The sequence below is a fragment of the Aspergillus tubingensis genome (genome assembly GCF_013340325.1).
Source record: "Aspergillus tubingensis WU-2223L DNA, scaffold_5, whole genome shotgun sequence".
NCBI lineage: Eukaryota > Fungi > Ascomycota > Eurotiomycetes > Eurotiales > Aspergillaceae > Aspergillus > Aspergillus tubingensis.
This window is the reverse complement of record NW_023336279.1, coordinates 774,644-798,191: the sequence shown is the minus strand read 5'-3', so window position 1 is coordinate 798,191 and position 23,548 is coordinate 774,644. Positions and strand designations below refer to the sequence as shown.

Here is a 23,548-nt window from a genome sequence, read left to right as displayed (position 1 = left end):
CTGAACCGGTCACGTTTCCTCGCGTCGGGATAGCTTCATCTAACCAACCAGAACCCACGATGCCCACCAAATAGACATAGGATGGTGAGATCAGCCGGATCTGTACATACTAGCTACTACCATATTGTCCGGGCGACCTACAACATCCTATCCAGCCGAAATCCTCACCACCAGGCTACCACACGAGTAAGCTATCACCGATGAAGTAACCAACCACAACACCACCATCAAAATGCCCTCCAAAATGGCATCATCATCATCATCCTTCTTCCAATCCCCCACCTTAGTCTACACCTCCGCCATAGCTCTCCGCGCCATCCTCCTCATCTATGGCGCCTGGCAAGACGCCAACTCCGCCGTCAAATACACCGACATCGACTACCTGGTCTTCACCGACGCAGCCCGCTACGTCTCGCACGGCGCCTCGCCTTACGAAAGAGACACTTATCGCTACACGCCCCTCCTAGCATGGCTACTGCTCCCGACCTCCTGGTCCGGCCCATCACTTCTCTTCTCCTTTGGAAAAGCCCTCTTCGCCCTCTCCGACATTCTCGCCGGATGGCTCATCGCTAGATCCCTCGTCTCCGCGTACGGAATGGACGCTCCTCGCGCCTTGAAGTACGCTAGTTTCTGGCTTTTGAACCCCATGGTCGCGAATATTAGCACCAGGGGTTCCTCTGAGGGGCTGCTCGGAGTGCTGGTCATTGCTCTGCTGTGGGCGGTTCTCCGCAGGAGAGTGGTTCTGGCGGGTGTCTTGCTGGGACTGAGTGTGCATTTCAAGATCTACCCGTTCATTTACGGAGTGTCGATTATTTGGTGGTTGGATCGGGAACGAGACGGCAGCAACAGTGGCACGTCAAAGAACACTGCTGGAAGCAAAGATACCAGCATCCTCACCAAGTTGATCAACTTCATCACTCCCCTACGCATCATCCTCACCCTCACTTCCCTCATCACCTTCACTCTCCTCAATCTCCTCATGTACCACCTCTACGACACCCCCTTCCTGCAACATACCTTCCTCCACCATCTCACGCGCATCGACCACCGCCATAACTTCTCCCCTTACAGTACCCTCCTCTATCTCTCTGCTGCAGGCGAGGTGCAGGGGAATTTTGAGTCCTTGGCGTTTATCCCGCAGTTACTTCTTTCTGTTGTGATTATCCCGCTCGTCCTGGCGAAGAAGAGTCTTCCTGGTGCGATGCTCGCGCAAACGTTTGCGTTTGTGACGTTTAATAAGGTTTGTACGAGTCAGGTATGCACCCCCCCTTTCCCTTTATTCGACATGGATGGGTAGATGGACTGATAGGAATTGTTACAGTATTTCCTCTGGTACCTCATCTTCCTCCCTTTCTATCTACCGGGTTCTTCGATGTTGAAGGCTCCGCGGTTTGGGGGGGTTGTTGCGGCTGCGTGGGTTGTTGGGCAGGTATGTTCAATTCCTATCCCCTCACCTTCACGTTCATTTCTATATCAAATACTTATATATGGATGGTACTGATTAATGAATGTGTGGCAGGCACTGTGGCTGCAACAAGGATATAATCTTGAGTTTCTGGGGTTGAGTAGTTTCATGCCCGGGTTGTTTTTGGCTTCGTTGGGGTTCTTTGCGGTTAATGTTTGGATTCTGGGGGTTATTGTTGAGGATGTGGGGGCTACTTCTTCTTCTTAGTTGGGTGGTTGTTTGTTTCTTTCACTAGGGTAGGTCGGTTTGGGATGTGGTGTGGCTATGGGGGAAGGGTGTGTTGTAATTACTTATGGGAGATAGATGGGAGAGGTATGTTGAGTGTAGTGGAGTTGGGTATGGACTATATAATAAGAATGATGTTGGTTAGGACAACATTGAGACTACAAAGTCATTTTAATATGTTAAAGGAAAATCACGTTTAAAATCAAGGTCATATTATTCAACTCATATTTACTACAGAATTACGTATGTTCCAGGTCCTCAATGGATGTATGCCACCTCAACACTTAAGTTGGAAGACACAAATCTAGTACGTCGCTGGTCAGAATAATCCGCTCAATATCAGCACTTCTTCGGCACAACCACAGTCATGGAAAGACTGGATCGCAATTTGACATCCGTGCTAGTTCGACTTGCAAAAACCATAGAGACCTATGAAGGGAAGAAGAAGGTAATAAATTAGTATAGTAAATAAGCGGTAGGCAGAAGGTATAAGACATAAGCCCCGCAGTTAGTAGATCAATCAGTCATAACTCCGTAGAATGCATTACAGCTCTTTCTTTGCGCGGACTTCCCTGGGTGGCCGGAAGTTGCCGGACCGCAGCTCCTGCCACGCCAGGTCGAATCGTGCACCAAGTAGCCAGGCAGTGAAGATCTAGTCTGGTTAGCTGAGCCGGAAAGATGTAGTGTGAGCCACATACCATAACAATCGAGGTGATGAACACAATCACCACCATGAGACCCATCATAAAGTACATGTCCTTACGGGTCTCGGCGTGCTCCTCGGCCTGCTTCTTCTCCGCCTCCGTCAGCTCGCCAGTGATACGACGCTTGGCGGCCTCGGCATTTTGGCTGGGGAAGATGGTTTCGATCCATTTTTCAATCTAAGATCGTTAGCGAGGGTCAACAAAGTAGATATAAGCAGGAACATACCCGTCCACAAACAAGGCTGATCTTAAGGAAGTTAGGGTCCTTGGGAGTGTTCTTCTTGTGAATCTTGCGCGCATACTTGCGGAAGGCAGCACAGAGGATACGCAGGTTCTGCGTCGACTCGAACATCAGCTGGCAAGCCTCACCCTTGGTGATCTTGATGTTACGCTCGAAGATCGCGGGGTTGCGGAAGCAGAGTTCCAGCGTGGCAATGGCCATGGATTGCGGAATAGCGCAGAAGTTGAAGACACTCTGCTCACGCAGACCAGCCAGGTAGAACAGGCAGTCTTCGACGTGTTCCAAAGCATTCAACACCATCTCGGAGCTGCAGTTTAGTGCAGCTTCGCGGTGCTCAAGCTTGAACAGGTCTTCAAACTTGGTGACGTGCTTGGACCAAATCTCTTTGGGCCAGAAGCGACGTCCATCATCGTCGTCCTCTCGGATGTCTCGGATGATGTTGGTCTTTTGGAGGAAGAGTCCCATGGACTTGTGCAGACGCGCGCGTTCCAGCAGGGCAGGGTTACCAAACTCGGCCTCGACGAAGAGGCGCGTCAGTCCTTCACCGACCAAGCCAGCGACGTAGTAGCAGTACAGGTCGTATTCCTCGACGGTGATCACGCTGGCGTCATCAAAGGCCGCCTTGCGACAGTAATCGGCCATACCGTTGCCCATCTTGTCGGTGATGTCCTTGATGATGGCCTGGTAGGCGGGTTTCATCTTCTTGAACTCGGTGATGACATTGTGAAACTGAACCAGCAGCTCACGGTCCTTCTCTTCGGGGCGGTTGCCATTGAAGGTCCAGCCATCCTGTTCCAGGAAGTCCTTGAAGCCACGCAGCAGAGGTTCCTTTGTTTCCAAAGGAATCGACGTGTCGTCTTCGATTGTGTCCAGCCCGCGAAGTGTGAGGTAGAAGACGCAGACGGGCATCAACAGCTCCGGGTGGAGCTCCTTGATGACAGCGCTGAAGCTCCGACTGGTCAGGTCGAGGAATTTGAAGCAGGCCTTCTCAGTCTCGGTCTCGTTCTTCTCATTGCGCTCATGAACCGGGGAGTGCCAGATCTTCCTATGACCACGGGCAAAGCCTTCGTAAGCGTTGGCACAACACACTAAACCCCATCATAGCCGGTCGAGGACAAGGGCCGGAACCAACCATTGCATAATCGACCTCAGTTCCGAGGGATGAAAGGTGTAGTAGATGGCATTCGATGCGAGACCCATGGTGAAGGGTAGATTACGATCGAACGGTCAAAAATGACGGGATGGAAAAACGAATTAGGGTAAAATGGGAATTATTACACGTAAGAAGAAAGGGAATGGAAGCAATGCGGAGAATGACCGAATCAACGGAATTCGCGAGGAAAGAAAGGGATGGGATGGTACAATAATGTACAAGCACAGCGAGCGAATGCCTCACTGGCTGGGGAGGATGAGGTGGAGAGGAGACGGGGAATCCAGTCAAGCAGACGGAGGAATGTAGGAGTAGGAGGGAAGGAGGAGGGAGGAGAGGGAGAGGGAGAGGTAGAAGTGTAGAGGAAGAGGAAATAAGTAAACAATTGGGGGAGGAGAGGGTAAATCAGGGGGAGGAGAGGAAGAGGAGAGAGAAGGAGGAATAAACAGAAGACGAGGAAGGAAAAGAAAGAAGAAGAAGAAAAGAAAGCGAAAGAAGGAAAATTTTAAAGGCCCGCTTGAAAGGCGGCGCGGCTAGCGGCTCTGGCTGGCGGCTGAGCGCGTGCAGGCGCAGATGCCGGTATTACCACGGCAGTACACAGATACATGACATGTTTGTCGTAGAAACTAGAGAATGCCACTATTGTATTACAATACGGGACCATCTACCCGCCTCAGGCCATCTGCATTGGCAAGTGACTGTTTTGTCTCCCCGCCATGACGGAAGAAATCCAGCGGAAAACTAAAAGCCAAAATAACATCATTTAGGCAGAAAAAATTACAGGAGACACATCGATACTACCGTCTCTACCAGCCCGTCCTATTTCTGGTCGACATCTATTTCTGCAACTTGCCTGCCGGCTGGCCTTGATTTTCTGCATCGGTGACCGCTAGATTGATTGCGTGGTTGGGTCCTGCTCACATTGCCCGCCATGGTTGCCGACACTTCCTACTACGACGCCCTCGGGGTGCCGCCCACTGCCACCGAACTCGAGATCAAGAAGGCCTATCGCAAACTGGCCATCATTCACCATCCGGGTACGTTTGCAGCGGCCATCTGGCTGTCCAGCGCTAACCGTCGTAGATAAGAACCCCGGCGATGAGACTGCGCATGCGCGATTCCAGGAGGTCGGTAGATACCGTTGTTTGTTTGTTGTCAAGACATGCGCTGACTCCATCTCTCCATGACAGATTGGTGAAGCCTATCAAGTTCTCAGCGATGAAGAACTCCGCAAGCGCTACGATAAGTTTGGAAAGGAAGATGCTGTCCCCGGTGGAGGTTTCGGTAAGACACATCTTTCGCAGGAGACAGTCGGATACTAATGCCATCCAGAGGACCCCTCGGAATTCTTTGGCATGATCTTCGGTGGCAACGCCTTTGTCGATCTTATCGGTGAAATCTCGCTCATGAAGGACCTCACCACTACTATGGACATCACCATGCAGCAGATGGAGGAGGAAGAACTGGCCGCATCCGCCGAGGAGAAACTGAACATCCACGATGAGCAGGAGCACGCTGAAGGCACTGCCGAAGGTGCTGCTCCAGCTGCATCCACCCCCGCCGAGTCGACGACTGCCGCTTCCGAGAAGCCCGCCGCATCCCCGAGCTCCGGCACGAGCACCCCCCGCCGCTACATGGGCCAGCAGGCCATCATGGACAAGTCGGAGGAAGAGGCACGCATGGAGGCAGCTGGTCTGTCCCAGGAGGAGAAGGAACTGCGCAAGAAGGAGAAGAAGAAGGGTGGTTTGTCCCGGGAGCAACAGGAGCGTCTGGCGGCGTACGAGCTGGAGCGCAAGAAGGCGCGCGAGGAGCGCGTCAACACTCTGGCCACGAAGTTGGTCGACAAGATCAGCGTGTGGACGGAAACCGACAAGAGCCCTGAAATGACCCGAGCGTTCGAGGAGAAGATCCGTCTGGAGGTGGAGAACCTGAAGATGGAGTCGTTCGGTTTGGAGATCCTGCACGCCATCGGCGCCACCTATGTGCAGAAGGCTACCTCTTTCCTCAAGTCGCAGAAGTTCCTCGGTATTTCTGGGTTCTTCTCGCGTTTGAAGGACAAGGGTACGCTGGCCAAGGAGACTTGGACCACCATCTCCACCGCCATCGATGCGCAGATGACGATGGAGGAAATGGCCAAGCTGGAAGAGCGCGGTGGAGAGGACTGGACGGACGAGAAGAAGGCCGAGTACGAGAAGAAGGTGACGGGCAAGATTCTGGCGGCAGCATGGCGTGGCAGCAAGTTCGAGATCCAGAGCGTGCTGCGCGATGTGTGTGACCAGGTGCTCGGAGACAAGCGCATCAAGCTGGACAAGCGCGTTGAGCGTGCTCATGCTCTGGTGATTGCGGGTAACATTTACTCCAAGGTATGCCACTACACTTATCTACTACAAGACTTTTGGTGTATGCTAACTGGTACAGGCTGAGCGCGATCCCGACGAGGAGGGCGACTTTATGGCGTTCGAGCAGCTGATGGCGGAGTCGATGACGAAGAAGGGCAAGGAGGACAAGAAGAAGAAGAAGAAGCACGAGCACCATCACGAAGAGCCTACTGCCACTGCCTAGATACCTTGCATAGTCTATTTTTGTTTTCAGACTGGACAGTTGGATATGTGTGTAGCGAGTATATCAGATCGTAATAGAGTAGCAGATGACTATATTCATGTAGTAGACCATTACTGTTGCAATTACCACTGCTGGTAGTATTGGTGGTGGTGCCTGTAGGGCTGAAACAGTCACGAGTAGTGCTACAGATTTTTCCGACGGAATATATATCTCGGCCGTAACGGTGTCCCGGTTAATCAGCCAACTACTACTATTACTACTACTACTACTACTACTACTACTACTACTACTACTGACTCACCGTTACTGACCGGACATCTCCGACTTCCAAGGAACACTAGTTACTAGTAAATGCGGAGTAAGTGACGTCGTACGATAGAAGGTACACCGCGGGCTAAACCTGCAGGTGTAGCGGGATGCTGTGGTAAGACGGCTGCAGGAGAAAGCAGTAGTCCTAAGTTAGTTTGTGTAAGTACTAGTAGTATCTCCTAATACCACCTATAAACACTCTAAGTACTATCATTAAAGTCACCTCATAAACCGGCATACCCTAAGGTATCTGGCAGTGGTATAAACCTGGAATCGTGCATCCTACCCCTAACATTCACCGAGGCCCCTCCAAGATACCGACTAAGCCCTCCTCCTACCCGTCCCGCCGTGTCTCACCTTCTGATAAGCTTTCTACTGCCAGGAGTACTTCATCTCACAGGCTACTGAATCCCTCCCGACCCCGCTTTGGCAGGATTGCCGGTCTCTCTCCGAGTGTCTCCAACCCTCACGCGACCAATTACCACAATCAGCCACGGAAGGCTTTCCCGGACTCACCACACACTATGACTACTGCAGTATTGGATCCATTGCAGTATTCCTTTTATACCAGTTTTGTCTTAGATTAAGCCGGTCTAAAGCTTCGACTCCGCAATATGCCTATCTCTACTACTTCCAACTAGCAACTAAACAAATTACCAACCAGCCCCCGCACATCTAGCAGGCTGGCCAGCATTGATACGACGGACTCCGCTCCACTTCCTAGTAGCAAGATAGATTCCAGTATTTATCTCCCTATAAATCAGACATTGCCCTCCCTCCACCATCTCCCCACGTAACCCCCTCACCACCGTAACCATGATCCTCCTCACGGCACTTCTGTGCCTCCTAACCCTCACCACTGCAACAACCAGCAACAAAACAACCCCCTTCTCCCTCCCCTCAACATGGGGCAACCTCTCCCCCTACACCCCCAGCCCCGGCTTCGGAATCCCCCCAGGCACTCCCCAACAATGCCAACTAACACAAGCACACATCCTACACCGGCACGCACAACGCTATCCAACCTCGTACCTCCTCGACGCCGACAGCATGGAATCCTTTGCCCAGAAGCTGCAGAACTACACCAAAGCACACCCAAACAGCACCCTCGCCACAGGCCCTCTGTCTTTCCTCAATAAATGGCGCTATCTCATGGGCACAGAAGCCCTTCTCCCTACCGGCGCCGCAACGGAAGCTACCTCCGGTGCGTTTCACTGGTCTCGCTACGGACGGGTGTTGTATGATGCCCCGGCTGGCATGGCGGATTGGAGTAATGAGTTGAATGTCTGGCCGAATGGCACGAGGAGGGATAAACCTATGTTTAGGACGACGAGTCAGGCGAGGATTTTGGAGAGTGCGAGGTGGTGGTTGAGTATGTCCCTATCCCCGTCCCGACACTTTGTGATAGTTGGAGTGGTGTACTGATTAGGGTTGGGTTGGTATAGGCGGCTTCTTCAGCAATATCGCAGCCAACAGCTCCGCTGATAACTACGACCTGGTTATTATCCCAGAGGGAGATGGATATAACAATACCCTGTCAGGGAGTTGTCCAAACGGGGATACTGAAGAGGGGTACGTTCCTATCCCAATCCCCTTCCCCTACATCCAGCATACTAAAAGAGATAAATAGAGACGACTCCGCCGAACAATTCCTCCGCACCTACACACCCCCCATAATCACCCGCCTCACCCCCCACCTCCCCAATACCCTAAATCTCACCGCGCTCGACATCCTCAGCATGCAAAACCTCTGCGCATACGAAACCGCCGTACTGGGCTCCTCCTCCTTCTGCGCCCTCTTCACGCCCTCCGAATGGGAAAGCTTCGCATACATCCTCGATCTGCAATTCTACGGGGACTACGGATTCGGATCACCCTCCGGTAGGGCACAGGGTATTGGATATGTAATTGAGCTTGCGGCCCGCTTACAGGGGAAGCTCATCACGGAGCAGGTTGCGAACGTTAACATTACTTATGATAGTAAGCCTGAGACGTTCCCGTTGAATCAGCCAATGTATCTTGATATGTCGCATGATGATGTGATTGTTTCTGTTCTAGCTGCGCTGGGAGTGGAGTATTTTAATATTGGGAAAGAAGGGATGAGAGGGGATATTGGGGTTGGGGAGGTTCCGTTGAATAGGACGTTCAGGTTGAATCATATTGCGCCGTTCGGGGCGAGGTTTGTTACTGAGGTGTGGAGGTGTGAGGCTTCTTCTGCTGAGGAGATTGTGGTGGACGGGGGTGGGGAGGTGGTTTATGAGAATGACGTTGTGAAGGAAGGTCAGGGGAGGGAGTTTGTGAGGTGGGTGTTGAATGAGATGCCGGTTCCTGTGGATGGGGTGTCTGGGTGTGAAGAGGATGCTGCGGGTGGGAATGGGTTTTGTGCACTGGAGGGGTTCCTTGGTGGTGTGGGCAAGATGCAGGAGTTGGCGGCGTTTGAGGAGGCGTGTATTCAGGGGGCGGGGAGTGGTGGGGGGCAGGTTGGGGATGGGAGGCCTTGATTTTATTACTTTGTAGTGAAGTATGGTGTGTGAGTGTGGTGATGCAAGTGGTATGATATTGGTATATGGTATGCTAGAAAATCACGCGTATGGGTATCTAGCTCAAATAGCTGCCGGCCGCCATCTATCGCCATCAACACGAAACAAATATGAAAACAAACAGATAGGAAGCAGACTAAATGCCAGCTTTAGTCACAGAATAGCAGTACACCAGCGACGCCGTATTAGTCTAGATAGTAGTAGTATCAGCCATCCTCGGAAGGTGGCTCGGAGTCGCTCCGACTCGATGGACGAGATAGCTCCAGCTCTTGCTGCTCGTGCAGCTCGTTGAGCTCGTTGAGCTCGTTCAGCTCATTCAGCTCCTCCGGGGTCAGCACGCGTCCGCCCAGCTGCACGTCGTTCACATGCACATTATATTCCAGTGCGCGCTGTCCCTCTCGGATCAGCTCTTCCGTCCATCCCAGACACCGCTTGAGGCTCTGGTTCAGCCGCTGGCTGTCGGCAAGGAGCTCCTGGTGCTTCGCCAGATCGATGAGGAACCGTTTCTCGTCCCGCGCACGATGCTGGGAGTCCTGATCTGCCTGCGAGTCGGGACTCAGCACACCGTCTTCCATGGAGTCTTCGTCGCTAAAGTCGGAGAGTTCTTCTGGCGACCGCACAGACGAATGCTCGCTCGCTTCCTCAACTTCAGGAGGAATCGAGAGAGCACCGGACACGGACCGGCTGGATGTCGCCATGGACAGACGCCCCGAGCGACTGAGGCGTCGGTATCTGCGCAGCTCTGCATTCTGCTTCCGCATTTCCCGTTCTAGCGTGCGGTTAATGGCGAGAAGCGACGAGTTGCTGATTTCGAGATCCATAATCTTCCGCTCCGTACGCGCATTGAGGGCGCCGTTGGCCTGTCCGCTTTCCGACTTGGACGGGCTCTGCATCCCCGAGTTATGCGTATCCACTGAAGCAATGGACCCGTTGCTGAACACTCGCGGCCGGAGGCCAGGCAGTGGTTCAGACGCTATAGTACTGGCGTCAATCTTTGGTTCTGATGGTGATATGATAAGCGGGCTAGGCCGCAGCCCTTCCCTCTGGGGAGGGGAGAGTCCACTATTGGCAGAGTCGAGACTCGACGACTTAACGTGTCGTACAGCCGGGATCGGTCGCGCTGATATACTGCTCAGCGGGGGACTATGGGCCTGTGACCCTGCGTCAAACGACTCATCCTGCGACCCGACTACCGACGGCCCATCAGACAGCCGCGGATTCGAGTCCACCCTGGCCGGTCGCAGTCGCGGCGAGGCAGACGGTTTCGCCGACACCACCGATCGCGTCAAGCCAATCGACCGACGTTTATACGTCCCGCCCACCTCACTCACCGGGGACTGCCTCTCTTGCGCCCCGTTCGCGTAGATAAAAGTGGTGCCGGACGTTTTGGTCTGCAGCTTCGGGCGGGGCTCCTGCTCGGAAATAGTCGATCGTGCATCAGACGCATGAAAAAACATGGGGGCTCCGGCTGAATTATCCGACGCAGAATTCGGACGAGAAAGCTGGTTAGACTCCATCGTCACGGTCCTAGCCCGGGTTGTCCGCGATGGTTCCAGCATTCCCCCCCGAACGGGACTCCGCTCCGTCCGGAGTCGCCCCGTATTTGACAGCTGGCCCACATGCGGTTGTGACCAGGAAACTTGGGGCGACTGTTGCTGTTGCTGGTGCCCGTTGGTCGGGGTGTTGTTTGGGGAGGAAATAGCACCATCACGTCTGCTGTTGCGGGAACCGGATCGAGGGGTAACATTGGCACTGAGCAGGGATGAAGGTGGCTCGGGATCCCGCTTGGAGGGGACGGACGAGGGATGTTCGGAGGGAGTTAGTCGCTTGGGAGTTCGATAACCCCCCGGAGTGGCGAGTCGAGGAGTCAGAGGGGATTTTTGAGAGCGATGAAAGGCAGCGCTGAGGGCGGGGGTGAGAGGTTTGGCGAGATGGCCATTGTTTTGTTTATCGGCGGCGTTCATACTTGCGGGAGTCGAGGGGCGGAAAGGAGAGCGGCTCATGGCATTGCGACAGTAGTGCTCGAGAATCTGCAAGCATGATGATGGCACCAGCCAGTCGACAGCGGGTTCTTGGGACCGTCCAGGTGATGAGAGGAGGAGGAGGAGAAGGAGGAGGGAAAAGAAGAAGATGGGGGAGGGAGTGTGGGATGACGATGTAGTGCGTTGAATTTGTTGTTCAACACAACAAAAGAAGGATAATTAATTGTTTTGGGTGCAAAACATCCCTCCCCTCCCCAATCCGGCTAGTCTCTTAGTGGCTCCCCCTTTCACCGCAATTCAGAGATCCCTTAATCAAGTTGTTTCTTATCCCGAATTCATTCTCTTCTTTCTCTGTCTATACATTTTATAATATATTTCTGGCTTGTGAATTTATCACCACTTGAAACCATTCATATCTTCAAAAATAGTAGCATATATAATTTCAACTGCACCACCCTTACTGATCGCAGTCACCCCTTCACATGGGCTGACCATGGGTGAAGTCGGAGCTGCGGCTCTCTCCGGAGTAGTAACCGGACAACCATCACGCCGATCACCCCATCATTACTCCCTACCCTACTGACATTAGATACTCTGTACACTACTGTAATCCACGGAACCCGGAGTATATTTTTCTGATCTGATCATCTGACAGATGTGACTGATTGATTGATTCCCTGCAGTCCCTTATCAGTTCAGATCTCGTCGATCAAAACATTACTGTACGTCTCCATGGCGAACCCGAACCTACTGCCGACACGTGATGCGTGACAAACTACTGAATTATTCGGGGAATGCAAGGGGCCGCCTGCCACGTTGATCTTTGAAGAAGAGAAGCAAGCAGGAGAGGATGAGGGAGGGGGGCTAGACTCCACATTCCTTCCTGGTTGTCAATGCGGGTTTGTGATATGTGGTGAAGTTTATCGGGGGGATCATGCGGGTTGGTATGTACTTACTGATCTATTCGTGTAGTGTTGGTGTTGACACGATACTTGGTAAATGCTAGACGCTGTATTCAAGGTATTATTGTTATCCCCTTTGTAGTATTATTTGTAGAGTAGCTAAGTATAGCATACTCAGGAGTACCGTGGATGGGTCCTCGTTTAATGTAGATACTTCCGTCAGGACTTAACTAACCCTTAATTAACCTATTAATAGTACCGTCGGGCTGGATGCCAGCCAACAATTAATCAATGCAGTATAACCAACCAACCTCTTCATGCATGCAATACGGCCTTACTGCGATATTTATGGCATTAATATCTCATCGTCAACGCCAGGTACGTGACCATTGATGTGTCATGTAGTAAATGTCAGTGAGTCCAAGTTCTATCTTTGTCCTATATACAAGTGTTTCATAGTACAGCCCTTATAGTTTCAAATTATACCCAAGCGGTGCAAACAGGCCTATCTCTGATCTATATCACGTACTGTGACCTAATAAGATCTGGTGAGAATCGTGAGCGGGTAATCGCCAGGAGTGACCCTTTGCAATGGATGATTCCAATTTTCGCCATCCCACAGAGTGTCAATCCGATCGATCTTTTCTGCCCGAGATTGAAATGCCGCCATGTCGGTGTCAGATGCAATGCCACCGTGGCCGGCAATAGTGCGGGACGTGCGTGCAGCGCGACTGCCATGCGGTTAAACGCCCTGCTGGAGTAGACTACTGTCCACTCTTAGGTTGGCTGGGCGGGAAGAAGCCCAGTCTGCTGAAATAGTATGCTGCGACCATACAAAGTCATCACGAGAAGAACAACCGTTTCTGTCGCGGATCGGGCGATTCCGTTGTCCTCCGCTTCCGTGTCTTCGATGCAGCCGGAGCCTCAGCCGGACCAGCATCTGAAGCACCCTGAACAGCCTCCTTGATCGTCTGTCTTGACAAACAGTAGTCCACATGGTCATTGAATGCACGATCCTCCGCCACCTGAGGTCGGGAACAGATCGGACAATCCCAATATACTGGCTGCGACGGTGATGCAGCCGCTTCATCCTGCCTTTCTGTAGATTCAGATACCTCCTGGCTCAGCTTCTCCAAATCATCGAGCTCCTCTTGTAATTCTTCCCGTGCCGCTTTCTCAAATGCCTCCTCTGTCTCGATCTCCTGTTCCACCGGAGAATCGGCCACCTCCGAAGCGGGCTTTGGCCGCGAAGTGAAGCCGAAGAGCTCTATGCCGACCTTCTTCGTGCTCACCAAATTGGTGCACCGTAGTCCAAGCAGTCGCATCTTCAAATCAGGCATCTCTTTCTCCAGTTTCTCCAGCATCGGGAGGGAAAACGCGTACAAGTCCTTGGCAGTAGATACCGCCCGTGGAGGCTGGCATTGTCGTGATAGAACCTCAAAGGTGGCGAGCTTGACCTTGAGAACCAATGTACGACCCTTGAACTCGGTCCGTGCCAGATCCTTTTCAAGCTCCTCTGCTATCGACCATAACTTCGCTCTGAACTCCTCTTTATTTCCGATCTCATGGAACGTCCTCTCCGTCCCCACGCTCTTGCGCTCGTAGTTCTCCACCGGCTGAATCTTGGTTCTACCCAAGCCGAGATAGCACTGCATCAAGAAATGGAACGCTTTTTCTCCAAAAAGTTTGGTCAATATGGCACGCTGCGGATAAATATCCCCGCATGTTTTTATACCAATCGCATCAAGTTCACGTTCAAAGACACGGCCGACGCCATTCACCTTGCGGACCGGCAGCTCCTCCATGAACTTCATGATCGCTTCTCTTTCATTAGGGACGCGAAATTGACCGTTTGGCTTGTTTTTGTTGGATGCAATCTTGGCTATTTTTGCATTTGCCGCAATGCCGGCAGAAACTGATATCTTGGTCTTCTCTAGGACCTCTGCTCGCATCCGCTGGACCGCCTCTTCGGGGTCAAGCTCATTCTCAGTACAATATGCAGTCAGATTGAGATACGCCTCGTCAATACTGGCGCTTTCGAATGTGGGATCGTATTGTGCGAAAATGGCACGAATTTCCTTTGCCTTTTCCGTATACTTCTCGTAGTTCTGAGGCAGGCAGATCAGCTGAGGACATAGCTTCTTCGCGACGAACGATGCCATGCCACTCCGACAGCCGAACTTTCGCGCCTCATAGTTGCAGGTCGTCAGCACTCCCTTGCCGACTGCCATAGGGACAGTCTTCAGTTCCGGACGGTCGAGTTCTTCCACTGCAGCAAAAAAGGCATCACAGTCGACGTGAACAACATGCTGCGACAGATCTCGCGTCAGTTCTAGCTCCGCAAGAAGCTGGTCAGCGCGTCGTAGATCCGCCGACAGATCTAGTTTCTCGAGACGGGCTTTCTCTTTGAGAATGCGTTCAATCTTCACCGTCAAGACCTTGTCCCGATTTTGCTCATGATTGAAAAACTTGGAGCCTTTGGAGGCATTGTAAATGATTTCCGATACCTGCTAATCTTAGCTATACTCCTAGACCGTCGTGGCATACTCACCTTTCGCTGGTCCACGGCATCTTGGCCCGCTTTGGTCAAAGACGGTCCTAAGAGCTGATATTTCAAGGTATCGTAGCTTTCAGCAGACTCCACACTGTTAGACGCCTTTGCATCATCATTTGGTTCCTCGCCCGAAGGCTCCATCTCTGATGATGGAAGCGAGGTTGAAGGGCATAAGATTACCCAAGCAGGCAGCTATTGCGACGCCTGATCACGTGAACACGCGTGACGGGCCGTGTTTCACGTGCCGCTGATGTCAACTCATCCGAGCAGCTGCATCTCGCTGCCAGGCACACAACCGCTCCCATGTGGATTCTAGATTCGGAGGGTGACTTCCTGGGTGGTAATATCTTCACTCACTGCTTTCCGGGTTTGGCTGATTGTGAAAGGCAAGCGCGTGTGGCTGCGACCGGGGAAGAAGTATCTCTTCGGTCGGATCAAGCAAGATGGAGGTAGGTGCTGAGACCATGGTCAAACTCCGCTATACTGACTTTGGTCGCATGCAGTCCGACATGCTATTGATAACAAGTCCATCTCCCGAAAGCATATGATGATCGAAGTTTCACCTGTAAAACCAGGCGATGGAGTACGATGATCTAATTCCTCTGCTTTCCCCGCTAACCGTTCAGTCGCATATCTACACCAGATCGAAAATTGCCGTGCGCGACTTGGGCTCGAAATATGGCACCAAAGTGGATGGTAATACGGTGAAGGATGAAAGTAAAGACCTGACTGGTGAGGAGCATGAAATTAAGTTGGGGAGATACGAACATGCGCTGCGGTAATTACCATGGCAAGGAACGATGTCGGCAGGGACTAACCGTGGTGGTTACTAGGATCAAGTGGCAGCCGGTCGTTCTTACCTTCTCCTTTTCCTCGAAGGAACTCAAAGCGAAAGACCCCCTGGCACGAGTGCGCTCCCGTGTCGAGGATTTGGATATCAAAACGATTGTTCCGTACGTTGTCGACCACACTACACACGTCGTCCAGAAGAAACGCAATACTGCCAAAGGTCTGCAAGCATTGGTGAATGGAAAGTACATCGTGCAGGACTCCTATATCGACGCCTTGGTTTATGCGGCTACCCCGAGCGACCTAGAGAACCTCGAGTCGTTGTCCCCGTTGGAGGCCGATTTCGACACTGCATGGCCGGATGCAATGGCACATCTTCCACCACCCGGCAAGGAAACCGTACAGAGACCAAAGGAAGCATTTGCTCCTGGACCCGATAGAATCAATATCTTCGATGACTACACATTCGTGTTCATGGACCCTGCGCAGTTTGGAAACTTGCAGGATGTCATTACGAATGGTCACGGGAAGGCATTGCTTTACCAAGTGGAAGAAGGGGTCACCACGGCGGCAGAGATCGTGCAATTTATGAGAAATGCTGCTGGCGACAAAGGTCTCGGGAGCCAACGGGATGGCCCTGGCGGAGTGGTTCTTGTTCGTTACGTTGCGACTGGACGCCATGAGAATTGGTGGGCCGAGCTCGGTAATGAGGTTGCTTTGTCGATCGACCAGCGCGTTATTCAGCAGAGCGAGTTCCTGGACGCAATTCTGGGAAATGACGCTTCTGGTCTCTGCCGGTCTCTGCCCGAGGCCCAGGACATGGATGTAGAACCCACTCCAGCAGCTGCTACCCCTGATGTTCAAGAAGTTCAAGACTCACAGCCCCCGGCGGAAAGCCAGCCGTCAACGAAGAGGAAGCCACGAGTTCGAGGATTTGTTAGTAAGATGAAAACATTCGATGATGGCTTCGATATCAACTCTATCCCCGCTCATGCTCCGGAGAGCGTTGATGATTCGCCGCCTTTGATGGAAATCGAGCCATCGCCGGCACAACAATCGCAACCGCAAAGCAGCCTCCAAGAGGAGGAAGAAGAAGACATGGTGTCAAGCCTACTGCCGGGTGCCCAAGCGATGAAGCGTCGACGCGCTCAGACGACGGCGAGGACCAAAGAAGAGCCTAATTCCGAGACAAAAGACGAGGCCATGCCACGGGTGAAACGCCAGAAACTGGACGTACTGGAGGCCGCGCGACAGCATCGGGAGGCCGAAGATGCGCAGCGCCAGCGTCAGGCGGAAGAAGCATCGCTGCAAGGGCCTCTTGAGGATGTCAATGTGGAGAAGCTCAAGGGGCTTGCAATCGTAGAGGAGATGGAAGTGAAGCCGAGACACGTGAGCGAAGAAGACCGACGGTGGGACGATCGGTGGAATGGACGCAAGAACTTCAAGAAGTTCCGCCGCAAGGGCGAACCTGGACAGCCTCGCTACCGCATCCAGACGGTAATAGTGCCACTAGAGGAAGTGACGCGAAAAGACTTTGGAATTGGGGACCATTACTGGGTCAGCAATCGCACGGAGCAGAGTCCAGCAGACAGTCCGGCCGAACGGGCTGTCAGCCAGGACGCAGCGGCATCCCGCTCACAGTCGGCCCGGGTCGAGTCGGAGACACCAGCGCCCAGGGAGACCCGAAGTCAGCCCCGAGTGCAAAAACGGATGCGAGAGGAGCAAGATTCGGATAGCGATGATGGGCTTCGGTTCCGATTCCGTCGCAGGCGATGATTGATGCTCAAAATGTAGTTAGATAGATACCTTTAACCATGACCAGTTCGTTCTCAGCTTTTGTGCGGGAGAATGGGATATTGAATGTAGTTGAATGAAGAATGGCCCACCATCGCATGGTAAGGCATTGAAGTGAATGCGATGGATGTGTTGCCATGTTGCCATAGTGTGGAGAACCACATGCGGGGGAGCCAAGTATTCAGGAAAGTGGATATGCTGGGTAGACAAACACAGTCCTTATGACGCTGTTGGGCATTAAGCGGACCACCTCATAGGCGCATTACCGTGAAGTGTTGTGGTGGATGATATGCGGTCAGCCGTGCATGATGCGAACCAACTTGTATGATATGATTAACTTTAATGTACAGTAGGTATCGAATTTGAAGTGTAACAGTATCTGTATCTAACATATTACATCATGAGAGGAAGTAGAAGTGGATGAGTGAGAGTGGACACTCCCATGTGGTCTGTGCCATGGCTCATCCAAAGTGGCCTGGGAATGGAGACCCCCCCGACCCGCCGGGCTGACCCCGTTTGAGATGTGTTTCAAAGGGCCCACGGGAACCAAACACTGATTTATGTGAAACCATACACTATATGTATCTTGCTTGATAGATAGTAGTCGATTGTCGATTATCTTGGGTCTACAGGTGAGATGGCGGTCTGGAAATAAACCAGCTAACTACGAAGTAGGATATGCACATGATTAAGTAACAGTATGCTGGCAGTCGAGGAAAAAGGGGTGGATACTTACTGCTGTAAGTAGCATTCAGGTGGTGTGATGAGTCCAGCGGAGGAGAGCGTGACCAGCAAAATACTACTAACAACCTGTAAACCTGGTTTGGGGGGAACCCGAACAAGGCTGTGTTTTGGCTTTTCCCGTCTTGCCGTAAGAATGACTGCCGGTCATGGTGAATGTGTGCCTGAGGAGAGCCTGGAAGATTCCCTCTCTCTCTTTAACTCTCTCCCCCTCAAAAAGTCTCTCCGTCATCCTCGTCATTTCATCCATCTCGTTTCGTCTCTTCTCATCCATCCATCCATCCTCTTCCTATTCTTTCGCTTTCCCACTACTCTATTTCTTCCCCATCATTTCCCATCCCGCCTGGCTGCGATTGCTCTCGTTCCCTCCATCTCTGTATTCTGATCTACATATTCCATACAACCCTCAACTCCTCATCGCTACAATCCCACCCCCCCAGCTGCCTGACTGCCTAACCGCCCATTAGCATCTCGCCCCCTCGTTCGACTGGCGACAATCTGCCTCCAACGCATCAGCATTGGCACCGCCATGGACCACGTTGGCTAGCCCTGGCTGCAATTCATATTATCGCTCGTTATTTCTTCCATCCAGCGTCCTGCCTATTTTAATTTCTCCTTATCACGGACCACAGAACGCTCACAACAATTCCCCCCGTCACCCGCTGCTCTTAGCTTCCCGTCAATAGTATGTCTCGCAGCGCGCATTCCCCCCAAAATTTGATCCAGTGCCTCGTTTTTAGACTTTGCTTTGCTTTTTCTTGCCTTGGTCACAGGTAATTGAAATACTAACTTCCGACCCACCCGCAGCGCCCTGCTTTAACTAACGATTTACGACTTCCGACTCTTCCTCTGTTTGGCGCTTCCCGGTTTTGGTGCTGGCGACCTCGATTTGAATGCCGTCTGCATTGATATTCTCCCCCTCATCGTCCCCCATGATTTCTACCATCCCCCCTCCCCGTCCGGTCTCGGTCAATTCACTGGCCAGAGCGTCAGCCTCGACAACCATCCCCTACGCCAAAGCGAGTCGCTGCACCAGTGCCGAAATTCAGATTCTCGATGGTCCCATTAATCCCCCGGCGGTGGGGCCTGGTCAGCTGGTCTGCCAGTCCCCGGTGGATACCGAAATGGAGGATGCACGGATAAGCGTGGAGACACCTCAGGCCTGCCGATCCCAAGTGCGCTTCGAAGACCTTCCCATCGAGATCCACGAGGCCATTCTAGATCATTTGTTTGGCGAGCGGGCATCGGCCTTCACGTCGTGCGCGCCCGGTAAGTCCGCGCGCAGTTGGAATAAGTCGTTGCGTCATCCCCGTCGAAAAGCGCTCTCCAATTTGGCATTGATCACCCCTGTCTGGCGAGCACTGGTGCAGGACCGAATTTACAGGCACAGTGAGTCCCCACTTATTAATTTTGGTCTTCCTCAACGCCACAATTCGTTGCATCTGTCTAATTCACTGCCTAGTCAAAATCAAGGGTACCACAGATGAATTGGCAGAAAGTGCTCGCTGGTTCCGTGCACATCCCCACCTGGCCCCGTACGTCCGCCATGTCGAGATCTGGATCCCGGTATGGGGAAAACGCGCCGTTAAGAATACATCGCATCATTTTCCGGCCCGGCGGTTGCATGACGAGGATGCCGGCCTGGTCGAGCCTGGAGTGCCTCAAGCTATCGCGTGGGACGACTCTGATACCAACCATAGCTCCGACTATCGATACCACTATGCCAGTCATAATGCGACACTGGAGGAGATGTTCTCCCACGTCAAATCCGCATTTCCCGAAGCACGCATACTGACCCTGGAGGGAGGTCACTGTAAGCGACCGCCAATGGTCCGCCAATTCCGCGATGATCCATGCGGCCACTCCGGACGGCGGCGTTTGCCTACGCTGCCAGTCGTCCAGACGTTTGTCATGCGTGGAGCGTGGAATATCATGCGCGACTATCAACATTGGTTGAACATGTCACAAGCCTTACCGGGGGTGCGCGAGTGGCACTGCGCCTACGCCAAGCCCAAATTCGAGGCCTACGAGACTGTCGCGGAGATTCTCTCCCGCATATCCCCATCACTCGTCCATGTCAACATCAGCCTGGAAGGCTTCTACAACAAGGACAACACACAATCCGGCTGGATGCACGATGGAATCAGCCCACCACATCTCTGCCGCCTGCTTGGCGAGGCAGCCCCGCGGTTGGAGTCCCTTGCATTTACGGGGAAGGTCTGCGCCTGTCTCTTCAATGCAACCCGCAGCTTCATGTCCACCTGGCCGGCCAAGTCCAAGCTCAAGTCGTTAGATTTGGTGGTCAAGACCTGCTGTCGCGAAAAGCGGGCCAATCCGGGACTCGGATTTCTAGACGACTTTTCCGGCATCACCAATCTGAACTTTATCCGCTCTTTTGAGAAACTCGTCCTCGGGGCCGTCCACAGCCTGCAGCTGCACACTGCCTTGACGTACATGCGCATCCGCTTCATCGACTTGGACTCGGCCTGTCCGCCACTGAATCCCTACTTCCAGCTGTCCGATAATGAGTGCACCGGTTTGTGGAATGAGAGAATCCTCGAGACATTGCATGAGGCACGTCCCCAGGCGCACTATGCAGAGCTTTCCGACGGCATCTATCCCCAGTATGGACACAACCGGCAGATCGTAGGGGCGGTGTACCCGCGAACTCGACCATTAAGTATCCATGCATCGACATACAAAGTTATTGCCGATGTGTCCAAGCAATAGCGCTACTTCTATTGATTTGATTGTAGTTTATGGGCGGGATGGCAGCAGCAAAAGTCTTGAATGTAGCCCATTTATGATACCAGTCTTTTACAGATAATGCAGTATATTTTACGATGATTGCGTGAATTTGATTAGATAAGTGCATAGTGGAGCAGTAGTTGACTGGGGGCATCCGCAGATACTGCATTCCAGTTATTATAGTTTTACTTAAAACCAGTAGAAGAAAAAGCAGAGGCATTGGACAGCACCATATGAGATACACCCATACATATACAACCACACCATTCCCCACACATACTACTCACCACACCCATCCATACTCATAACCAACCAATTAATAAACATACCTAAACCTCGGATTCTACCCCACCATCAGCCTCACAAACCACACACACACACACAAAGGCAGAAAGAAGGAAAATAGAAAACATACCTCAAAATCCGTCAAATCCTCCATAACCCCCTCCCCACCACCATCAACAGTAGTACTACTAGTAGTACTACTCATCTCCCTCATCTTATTCCTCCGGATCAATAATAATCTAATCCCTCCCGCACAAACAATCTGACACACCGCACACGCAAGAATCAACTTACACCCCGTCTGATACACCGGCGCCTCACTCGCCAGGAAAGCATGCGGACCGATAATATTCCCAATACAGTATGCCAGGAACACGAATGCCGTGGCGGTTACGCGCTTCGTGTATCCGCCCATGTTGCTGGAGGGGAGTTGGAGGGCCAGGACGAGGGAGGTTACGAAGGAGCCGATCTATACCATCCATCATCATTCATCAACATTGGTATTCTTAGTACTTTCGTTGGGGAAGGGAGGGAGGAGAAGATGGATGGGGTATGGGATTGGAGCTCACGATATAATACCCAAATAACACGCCATATTCTCTCTCCCGGGGTAACTTCCATAAAAGACATACGCCGATCACAGTCGGGATTAGATATGCGATCATGATGAAGGTGCGGATGTTGGGGATACGCGTTGATAGGTAGGTTCCCGATAGGATGAAGAGGACTTGGAATGCCCCTTGGGGGATGCCGAGGACGGTGGTGAGGAGGGGGCTGGTTACGAGGCCTTTGATTATGAGTTTGCCGAACTGTATTCCATGTTAATATCGTTAGTATTGTATTGGGGTGATGGTGGGTGATAGAAGGGATGGGATTTACGTTAGCTACTCCCCCGTTGATCGTCTCGTTGAGTAATGTGAATAGGAATAATAGCCAGACTTGGGGGTCCAGGAAGGCTTCGCGGATTTGGTATAATTTTATCGAGCGGTTGAGTATTCCCTATGGTTTTTGTTAGTATAGTGTGAGTTGGGCTGAAAGCAAAGGGGAAGGGGATAGGGCTAACAGTTTGATTCTTCCTCCCCCTGCCGATAAGCAACACCTTCTCCTCCACGGTGAATCTCTTGCTTGAGAGAATGCTGTTCGGGAGGAATATCATCATCACCACGCCCCAGATGATTGTGGCTCCGCCGCAGATGAGGAATACCGCGCGCCATACGGGGAAGGTGTTGAGTTGGCCGATGGCGTAGGTGAGGAGGCCGCCGACCTGATTTTATTTATTAGATTGTTTTGGTAGATAGAGGATGTAGTGGGTACTCACCATCGATCCAACGCCATTACAGCAGTAGAATATTCCCGCGCGGAAAGGCTGCTCTTGTCGGAGGTACCACATTCCGACGATCATCATGAAGCAGGGTGTTATGGGGGCTGTACTTGTTAGTTAGTAATTAGGTATGGGGAGAGGATGGGTTGGTACATTCGAAGCAGCCTAGGAGGAATCGACAGATGGCTAGGCCGGTGAAGTTGTTGCAGGCAGCTGTTATCATGAGGATGGAGCCCCAGGCGATGCTGGTGGTTGTGTTAGTGGGTTGTGTATTGGGATTTGGGGATACTCACACGAAGGATGAGACGACTGTCCCGATGGGTAGGCGTTGTGCGATGTAGCTAGCCGGGTATTCCCAGAAGAGGTAGCCTGTTATAGTATGGTTAGCTGCGCTGGGTGTATTATGATGTGAAGGGTGTATACCGAAGTAGAATATACTCGCTAGCCAGCTATACTCGTTACTGTTGATATGGGCATTGGTGAAGAGGTCGAAGACGGCGCTGTACGAGAGAGCCTGTTTATCGATGTATTGTAAACAGTATGTCCCGCACATCAACGGCAGAAGAATCATGTCGATTCGTCTCCGTAGTTTCTTCGTCCTGACTGGATCGTCGAGCATCTCTTGCATCTGGTCGTGGGATATACCATGTTCGTGGAGGAAGATCTCGGCTTCGTCTAGGTGGGTGATTTGGCCAATGTCGACGTCGTCTACTTTTGTTGTGACTGGGATGGACTTTTCTGGGTCTTGGGGTTTGGTATTTGATGTTGAGTCTGTCATTGTGAGGGCAAGTGTTGTCTAGCTGGGGAGAAAGTAGAAATTGGGGAGCGGAGAGATATAAGGTGTTTTCATGGCCTGTGGCATTGCGTCGCCCTGATAAGCTGCAACATCCGTCGATGGCAAGCCGTTGTGGTCAGTCGATAGCATGCTTGGACTCTTGGTCTGAGCGATAAGATCAATGCGTCTGGGTTATATTGCCGTATACAGCAAGATGCACGACCATCTAGGTGATTATAGGCTATCTCGGAGGGTGTCCGAGATAAGACCAGGTGATAAGATGAAATGCGGGGTGCGCGATCGGCATCAGAAGTAAAGCCGATGAGTAGCTGGGATGTGTCTGTAAAGCCTTCCTTCTTTTTTGGAAGGTAGAGAGATGATGATTATGATGTGTGAATTGTAGTTTGTACTGGTCTTTGTATAGGCACTAGATGGGTGTTAAGCTTGCAGTTTGGGTTGCC

At 52.0% G+C, this 23,548-nt stretch overlaps 9 protein-coding genes across 9 annotated transcripts; 5 read left to right on the top strand and 4 right to left on the bottom strand.

The window, feature by feature from the left end:
* Window positions 1-232: 232 nt before the first annotated feature.
* Window positions 233-1,672, top strand: AtWU_03594 (glycosylphosphatidylinositol-alpha 1,4 mannosyltransferase I; the record flags this gene model as incomplete). The annotated part of the gene is made up of 3 exons (XM_035498706.1): window positions 233-1,255; window positions 1,322-1,429; window positions 1,520-1,672. 3 exons carry the CDS (start codon window positions 233-235, stop codon window positions 1,670-1,672), a joined length of 1,284 nt encoding a protein of 427 aa, XP_035354599.1.
* A 562-nt stretch (window positions 1,673-2,234) lies between these two features.
* Window positions 2,235-3,835, bottom strand: erg9 (bifunctional farnesyl-diphosphate farnesyltransferase/squalene synthase; the record flags this gene model as incomplete). The annotated part of the gene is made up of 4 exons (XM_035498705.1): window positions 2,235-2,342; window positions 2,389-2,571; window positions 2,621-3,680; window positions 3,768-3,835. The coding sequence occupies 4 exons, from the start codon at window positions 3,833-3,835 to the stop codon at window positions 2,235-2,237; spliced, it is 1,419 nt and encodes a 472-aa protein (XP_035354598.1).
* An 881-nt stretch (window positions 3,836-4,716) lies between these two features.
* Window positions 4,717-6,347, top strand: AtWU_03592 (DnaJ domain protein; the record flags this gene model as incomplete). The annotated part of the gene is made up of 5 exons (XM_035498704.1): window positions 4,717-4,822; window positions 4,869-4,912; window positions 4,976-5,069; window positions 5,118-6,148; window positions 6,204-6,347. The coding sequence occupies 5 exons, from the start codon at window positions 4,717-4,719 to the stop codon at window positions 6,345-6,347; spliced, it is 1,419 nt and encodes a 472-aa protein (XP_035354597.1).
* Window positions 6,348-7,472: 1,125 nt separating this feature from the next.
* Window positions 7,473-9,157, top strand: AtWU_03591 (histidine phosphatase family protein; the record flags this gene model as incomplete). Its single annotated transcript, XM_035498703.1, has 3 exons — window positions 7,473-8,028; window positions 8,102-8,228; window positions 8,287-9,157. 3 exons carry the CDS (start codon window positions 7,473-7,475, stop codon window positions 9,155-9,157), a joined length of 1,554 nt encoding a protein of 517 aa, XP_035354596.1.
* A 245-nt stretch (window positions 9,158-9,402) lies between these two features.
* AtWU_03590 (uncharacterized protein) lies at window positions 9,403-11,160 on the bottom strand (the record flags this gene model as incomplete). The annotated part of the gene is made up of 1 exon (XM_035498702.1): window positions 9,403-11,160. The coding sequence occupies one exon, from the start codon at window positions 11,158-11,160 to the stop codon at window positions 9,403-9,405; it is 1,758 nt and encodes a 585-aa protein (XP_035354595.1).
* A 1,762-nt stretch (window positions 11,161-12,922) lies between these two features.
* On the bottom strand, window positions 12,923-14,775 carry AtWU_03589 (DNA-directed polymerase kappa; the record flags this gene model as incomplete). Its single annotated transcript, XM_035498701.1, has 2 exons — window positions 12,923-14,587; window positions 14,632-14,775. 2 exons carry the CDS (start codon window positions 14,773-14,775, stop codon window positions 12,923-12,925), a joined length of 1,809 nt encoding a protein of 602 aa, XP_035354594.1.
* A 162-nt stretch (window positions 14,776-14,937) lies between these two features.
* On the top strand, window positions 14,938-17,199 carry AtWU_03588 (DNA damage response protein RcaA; the record flags this gene model as incomplete). Its single annotated transcript, XM_035498700.1, has 5 exons — window positions 14,938-14,974; window positions 15,021-15,083; window positions 15,138-15,217; window positions 15,261-15,412; window positions 15,468-17,199. The coding sequence occupies 5 exons, from the start codon at window positions 14,938-14,940 to the stop codon at window positions 17,197-17,199; spliced, it is 2,064 nt and encodes a 687-aa protein (XP_035354593.1).
* Window positions 17,200-18,890: 1,691 nt separating this feature from the next.
* On the top strand, window positions 18,891-20,688 carry AtWU_03587 (uncharacterized protein; the record flags this gene model as incomplete). The annotated part of the gene is made up of 2 exons (XM_035498699.1): window positions 18,891-19,347; window positions 19,421-20,688. The coding sequence occupies 2 exons, from the start codon at window positions 18,891-18,893 to the stop codon at window positions 20,686-20,688; spliced, it is 1,725 nt and encodes a 574-aa protein (XP_035354592.1).
* Window positions 20,689-21,022: 334 nt separating this feature from the next.
* AtWU_03586 (putative MFS transporter) lies at window positions 21,023-23,090 on the bottom strand (the record flags this gene model as incomplete). The annotated part of the gene is made up of 9 exons (XM_035498698.1): window positions 21,023-21,049; window positions 21,122-21,460; window positions 21,561-21,800; window positions 21,871-21,990; window positions 22,055-22,255; window positions 22,310-22,416; window positions 22,466-22,557; window positions 22,606-22,681; window positions 22,736-23,090. 9 exons carry the CDS (start codon window positions 23,088-23,090, stop codon window positions 21,023-21,025), a joined length of 1,557 nt encoding a protein of 518 aa, XP_035354591.1.
* Between the last annotated feature and the right edge of the window lie 458 nt (window positions 23,091-23,548).